The 7,117-nt window shown below is 34.8% G+C and overlaps 1 protein-coding gene across 2 annotated transcripts; it reads right to left on the reverse strand.

Moving 5' to 3' along the window:
• Positions 1–622: 622 nt before the first annotated feature.
• LOC107024290 (vacuolar cation/proton exchanger 3-like) lies at positions 623–6,890 on the reverse strand. Of its 2 annotated transcripts, none has more exons than XM_015225241.2 (13): positions 6,613–6,890; positions 6,369–6,475; positions 5,191–5,454; positions 5,020–5,087; positions 4,626–4,654; positions 4,230–4,426; positions 3,898–4,110; positions 3,245–3,379; positions 2,925–3,041; positions 2,793–2,846; positions 2,431–2,547; positions 1,951–2,047; positions 623–1,072 (listed from the first exon to the last, which is right to left on the reverse strand). In XM_015225241.2, exons 2-13 carry the CDS (start codon positions 6,411–6,413, stop codon positions 1,050–1,052), a joined length of 1,359 nt encoding a protein of 452 aa, XP_015080727.1. In that variant the 5' UTR covers positions 6,414–6,475; positions 6,613–6,890; the 3' UTR covers positions 623–1,049. The 2 variants fall into 2 exon arrangements, with proteins under 2 accessions (XP_015080727.1, XP_015080729.1); XM_015225243.2 differs by having other exon boundaries at positions 6,764–6,889.
• Positions 6,891–7,117: the final 227 nt, after the last annotated feature.

Here is a 7,117-nt window from a genome sequence, read left to right on the forward strand (position 1 = left end):
ACCACATCCTCCGCCACCACCACCTCCATCGCCTCCTCCACCTCCACCTCCACGATGGTACCAATCATCGCCGTTAGAGGAGTCCCCACAAGCGAAAATGATCATAGAAATCATTAGAGGACATAACAACCATTCCCACCATTATCATCAACCCTGAACCCTCAAACGTCGACCCACCATCTCCCACAGTACCATAGAATCGCGCCATATTTGTATTTCTACTTTATGTAATTATTATATCCATAGATATAATTATGCTTCTAAGTAATCTCTTGATAAGTTTTGTATATATAGCCCTAAATATGTCATAATGTTTGGCATGTTGACTTTTTGTATGAATTGACCATTTGTGTTTAATTAACTTAATTTTCAAAATTGTTTACTTGGTATTATCAAGAATTAGCCCGATCAATGACCGTAACATCAGAGTGATTTAATATATATATATATATATATATATACACACACACAAATCATGGACCAGAATTATCAATTTCTATCGTTTTTTACTTTTTCAATATTATTTCTATTTTAAAATCTATAGTATGGACTTACCTACAGAAAAAATTAAGTACAAAAAGGATATACATTATTTAGCTTTCTATTTTTCTTTTGGTGAAACTACAAAAGCAAAAAAAGATATCATTTAGATATTACAAATTACAAAGTAATCAATGAATGATTTAACTTTCATGATACATCGTCAAAAACAACACATTCTGCTTTTGACAAGATTCTTTTTTTTTTCCTACTAGGAATATATAACACAAAAATTTCTTTACTATCCAGCCATTTTCGAGGCGAAAAAAAAATAAAAAAATCAGCAGCTGCCACACAAAACTAAGAGAACAACATATACTTTTCAACTGAACACAGATGCTAGTAATACAGAACTCTGAGCATCATCAACAGTTGAATTGTTGTTAATATATACAGCTCAGAGTGGCCAAAACTTGAAGAAATGGCTCTTTTTTTTATATATATATGCAACTCTAATTTGTATTATGGCCCTTCAGCTTTAGCAGGTCTACATGATCTGAAACCACCTGTTATGTTTTTTTGGGCTTGTCCTCTGCAAAGCAACGATACATTGTATTGTATTATAATCATCAAAACGATGTATCTAACAAAGCAATAGTTAATTAATCAACATCATCAAGTCGAATAAAATCGAGCAAGTTGTAAATAACCATTATAAAGGTGCATATAGTACCCCGTATGGATGACACAAGAAAAAACAGAGAGAATGTTCAAGAAAAGAAAGGTTCTGTATCATACATGACAAACTTGTTTCATTTGTTGTTCCATCTAACATGTCGTAAAGATGAGGAAGACCAAGTGTGCTGCTATTAAGTGGAACTGAAGAAGGCAAAAGAATATCCGATCTTTTCAAACTCTTACCTGGATGCTATTTCTCACCTTAGATTTCCTAATCAGCTCGTTGTCTGAGATGAGCAGTGGGACGACTTATATGTAAAAACTTGGACAAGAATTTAGACGATGTTTTCTTCTAGTTCCAGAGGCTCAAGACATGTACATCTTACTTCAATTCACTTAACGCTTCCTCATCATTATGGAGTATTTTGCTACTTATAAAGTTTGCATGCCATTCTATGTGTGTGTGCCTAACTAAAAATCAGTACACTCCAAAACAAGTGTTTGCCATATTCTTCTTTAATTCATGCTTTGTGTATTTTGTAAAATGTTTCGGTATCCAAAGAATTGTATACCCCAACTAAAAGTTACGTTGGACAAGACCAAAAATGGTTAACCCGTTGTTTTATTTAACTACAGAAGAAGTGCTCAAGAACTAAACAAAAGCAAAGCAGAAGAGAATAGAATAACAGTAACAATAACAGATGTTATCAGTTCAAACAGACACCAAAAGAGTAAATAAATCAAAGATCATGAGCTTCTGTATAGTAATTTCACGAAGAAAATATAACTCACGTATAGCCTCTGGATCTATATGCACAAAGAAGCTTGCAGCGACTATCAAATAGCAAAGAAGGAGCATGAGTCCTTTAAAGTAATTGGAAGTTCCATCCTGCAGAAAGAGGAAAGGATAACATTAAAAAATTATTTTCAACAGCAGGAAGCCTTGCAAACTAAATTTCAATCATAATCCCGGAAGTGAAGAAAAGAATAAAGAATCGAGAAGGAGGAAAAGGAGACATGACATTTATTTTAACTGGATCAAGCTCCGACTCAAGACTTGCAGAACTTTCAACTTTTAGAACAAATATATTGCCTTTATGTTGTAATTTTCAAGCAATTTGAAAAGACAATTAAGTTTTAACTTTTCCCCAACCTCAAACTCTAAATTAAAAGACGGCATAGAAATCAACAAGACAAAAGTAATACTCCTCAGAGAAATGGGGAAAAAGTAGAACCAGAAAGACTTCTGAATTATCTAGTTTAAGAGCACACCTGCAGCATGAATGCTACAACAAGGACACTCATGAAAAGCGTGGCTGTTTCAAATAACTGAAAATTCAAATCCATAGGACGACCCATAATCCATCCAACCACCACGCAGAAGGGGATCTGCATCAAACAATAAAAGAGGAATAAACATACAAGAAAAAATTCTGTGGAAGTTATTATGTGATGGTCCAGGAAGTAAAGGCGGATAAAATATGAGATTGTGCATCTATATTCAGTTACAGCTAATGCCTAATGGTAGAGTCTTCCTGAATGAGACGTCCAATCTGAGGTTATTCAAGAGTAACTTGCTTCTTAAAGTTTCTCTTTGATGTAATTAACATGCATAAACATTTTGAATTACCTACCCCAAACATGGCAATCTGCGTTGATGAGCCTATTGCTACTCCCAAAGAGATGTCCTGTAACGGCACCAGGTAAGTAGAGAAAAAGAATAGTAAACCCTAGTTTTGATACAAAGAAAAGATAGAAGAACGTACAAGCTTGTCTTTGACTGCAAACACGACAGCACCAGCATGTTCAGCTGCATTTCCAACAATCGGTAGCAGTATGACACTTATAAATGCCACAGGAATACTCATAGCAACTGATGCCCCCTGAAAACATTGTGTAATTTATTGGCAGAGAAACTCAGAGAAGCATTATTTTTTAGTTTGTCTTAGGCTACTTATATGTGTCAAAGATTAAGAACACAGACTAAGGACGATCCCCAAGTTATTGATAATTAGATGATTCTATCAATAGAATGCCAAAGAATGGAAATCGGAAATGAGAATAAAGAGCAGGACAAAGAAATTACCTCTACGGCATTAACCACGTATCCTGACAAGACTGCGATCCATAGTGTCAAAATCGAAAGCCATATAATTGACCCCCATTTTGATATCTCAGGAGCTTCTTCCTCTTCTAGGCTCTCGTCATTCTCACCCCCTTCCTGAATTTTATTAAACTTTTAGGGAACCTGAGCAAACTCAATGGAAGAGTAATGTAGCTAATAAATATATTGATCAGCATAGCCTGTGTGGGATAAAGGATGGTTTGAAGAGGGGACTTAACAATTGTAGGACCTTTTGGTTTCCTCATTGATTAAATGTACAGAAGACTGCATAATATTCCATATCATCATTTTATATGCAGATACAGTTCATTGGTCGAGTGTTTTAAGGCAGAAAAGAGAAAATAAGAAGGAATCCAGTATCTAAATCTCCAAATTTATTGGGAGCTTAGAAACAAAAGAACTATCTCAGGCTAGAGAGGAAATTTTGACTTTCAGATTACCAGATGCATTGGCTACTCTTACGGAAATACTATCAGAAAATTCAACAGGAGAAGTAAGGCTTAAGCTATTCTAATGACCAATACTTTTTATTTTCCAGTTTCAACAACCAATTCTGTATCTAGTGCCAGCAACATTAAACACAAAAACGTGCAGAGAGAATAAAGAATCCCAACCTCAGCAAGTGGCATGTAAAAACTATTCTGACTAGTCAGCTGATAAAACAGGTATGCACCGTATGCTACAAGCATTACGCAGCTGCTAAACCGGGAAAGTGCCAGCTCTGACTTCCCAAAATGCAACTCAGTGTGTGTAAAATGTAGGACAGCAGGGAACAGTAGGCCCATCACTGCCATTAGGAGCAACCCCGAATTCATCACTGCAATTCCCTGACAGCGAAAACTCTGAGAATGTCATAACTTGCTATCGTGGTCATGAGATACAATTTGAACTAAACGATATTGACTTTCGGGTCATATAGATATGGTAGCATAATAACATAATCTACCTTGTCAAAAAGCTGGTCCTTAGTAGAATGAGCGATTCCACCAGCAAAAAATGCACATCCAAGCACTAGTAACATATTCGACAGTATTGATCCTAATAATGACTGTTGAACCACCCGAATCATACCCCTTCTCAGTGCATACATTGATATTATTAGCTCTGTTGCGTTGCCAAAAGTTGCATTTAAAAGTCCTCCAACTGCAAAATTACAACAGCAGATTGCTCAAAGATGACATGAAGTTTTTTAAATTGAAAGCAAGTTAAGACTGAATGATTGATTATTGTTCTAATGCAACACCATGTCCTGTGATAAACAATCACATACAGAAGAAAATTGACCTTTCAATCAAGTATATGAAAATTACGTATGTACATCAATGATATGAAGAAAGATTACCTGTTGGTCCTGTATAGAAAGCCAGCTGCCTACATAAATGGAAAACCAAAAAAAACATCAATTATGAAAAGTGTAAATACTATAAACAGCCTTTAAATAACATAAAACCATCACCTTTAGCTTATTGTTCAAATACAAAGTTCCACGTTATCAACTTAATAGACCATAATTTAAAAGCTATACATTTTCCAAATTATCCATACAGCAAAACAGGAGCATGAATAAGTGTAAATGCGTTGTAGCCCAAACATCCATTTTATTGTCATTAATAGACACTAATTCTGAAATTTTAAATTAAACGGCGACAAATCCTTTGCCATCAACAAATGCATTCCCCTTGATCCTAAATGTACGGCTCATACAAAGTACTGTAGATACTGAGTTAGAGAATTACTCTGTCGCCCAACCTAAACGCTCTGCAAGGGGTATGATTCCTAACAAGCTAAGAAAAAAGATCCATCCCTGAAAAAGTCATGACCGAAAAGAACAAGAGAAAAATAATGTTGAGTAATTAAGCTCTTTTAAGAAATGAAGATACCGAACTGGAAATAGTTTTGCAACTTACGTGATGATCAGTTAACATATCAACGAGCATTGCTAAAGGACCACACGGAATAAGTAGGTTTAACTTCTTGGAGAACAAAACTATGTGCATCTGCCTTAGTATACTATTCCACGTACATTTACAACTGACATCATCTGTATCAGTATCAAAAACGGATATCTGAGGAGCGGCATCCATAGAAGATGTCTTCCTATCATTATGCTTAGAGTCCGCAAGAGTCTCATCCTCAAGCTGAAGTACCGCTCTTCCTTCTAGTGATCCCATCTGTTTAGCCAGTATTCCTTCATTAGATAAGATAAAAGAAGGCCAAAAGGTGTAGCCTCTACGATATTTGATCCTAAAATAGACAGAACAATATAATGTTCTTTTCACAGACATGAGAAAAGTTCCTCAAATTGAGCCACTCATTCTCCTTGTTCATATTTTACACACAGACTTGGTGCATTCAATGAATTAACATTAATTTGATTCATCAAAAGAAATAGAAGGTAGTTAATAGCTAAGTTGCTCGGAGCACTCGTGTCGACACGACATGGGTGTGGGTGTGGGATCCATACCCGATCTAGTCTACCTATTTTGGATACTTTGACCAAAATCAACAGAGAAATTGCGGACAGATTTAATCAAAGCAAAAGCTAAGGTGAAATTGAAGAAAATAAAATACCTCATATATATAAATTTCTATATCATTCATTTTCCTTTAATCTCCTTCAAGGATTCTCCTCTTATCACTATTTCCTCTTCAAGTTATCCACATAATATCTCGAGACTTTAGGTTACAACTCTATTTTTAAATATTTGAATTATTTTTAGCCGAATCACCACACATACACATGTATTTCCGAATCTTAAAAATTTAGATCCCGAAGAATACAACCTCTAGAATACGCACCCGAGTCCAAGCAACTTAGGTTAATAGAATGTCAATGAATGATTAGCAAGGAAAGAAAACATGAAACCTTCCAAGTTGTGCAATGTTAAACTAACAAGGAATTCGATTTATTTTACATCAATTTATTATTCATAATCATAATGTTTGCTAAATTTAACATAACATTAACCCGGTACACTAAGTTCCCGCACGCGATCACACCACAAGAGTCTATTGTACGCAGCCTGCTAAGAGAGGAAAAACCATACAAGTGGTCCACTAATTAGGAGAGGAAAAAAAAACTCACTTCAAGATGGGATTTTTCCCCTGAAAATTGTGAATCTCTAGCCATCCACTAATGATTCTGCTCAGCTGAGAAAACAGAAAAATTTCCATCTCCAACCATTTGCATAGCTGCCAACAAAAGTTCAAACCCAATTTATTTATTTTTTTTTCCAAAATACCAAAATTGGAAAACAAAAATCAATAAATATCAATAGAAGGCTTATGGGTCAGAATAATTTATCAAAAATGAAAGAATATTTATTAACTGATAAAAAGTCAACAAATTGTGCTAGAAAACCCAATTCGTGATATGCATGTTATCTTTTGATTAATTGTCAGAGAAAATTAAAGAATCTTCACAATGGATTTTATTTTTCCACTGCAACCAAATTTTTTTTTTTCTTTGCAAAAATTTACACTTATTTTTCTCTGTCTTTGTCAAAGATTGGAACTTTTTTTTCCCTCTGTCTTAGTTTCTTTATGTTGCTTTGGCGTAGCTTACGGTACAAAATGGTGAGAGAAAAGGGGCGGTTGGTATAGTTGGTTATTGATGGATCAGAAATAACAAAGCATCATAACCTTCAGAAGATCAAACTCAAATGTTAAGTGGCGGAAACAAAATTTTCATTAAATAATTTTAAAAATATGTGCGAATTATTTATTGATCGTCTTAAAAAATACTCTTTTATATGCCTAACTAAACTTACATACATTACTAATTTATCACATGATATAGTAAGGGCTCTCAAACTTTTGTAAGAACATGAACTT

Source organism: Solanum pennellii, chromosome 7, assembly GCF_001406875.1.
Source record: "Solanum pennellii chromosome 7, SPENNV200".
Lineage (NCBI taxonomy): Eukaryota > Viridiplantae > Streptophyta > Magnoliopsida > Solanales > Solanaceae > Solanum > Solanum pennellii.

Excerpts from the sequence above, each read along its gene's own strand:
- LOC107024290 (XM_015225241.2), bottom strand. The coding sequence starts at position 6,413 with ATGGCTAGAGATTCACAATTTTCAGGGGAAAAATCCCATCTTGAA. Across the intron at positions 4,111-4,229 it reads AGGACCAGCTTTTTGACAAG|GGAATTGCAGTGATGAATTC; the intron begins GTAGATTATGTT and ends TTTCGCTGTCAG. Across the intron at positions 3,380-3,897 it reads TTTACATGCCACTTGCTGAG|GAAGGGGGTGAGAATGACGA; the intron begins GTTGGGATTCTT and ends AATAAAATTCAG.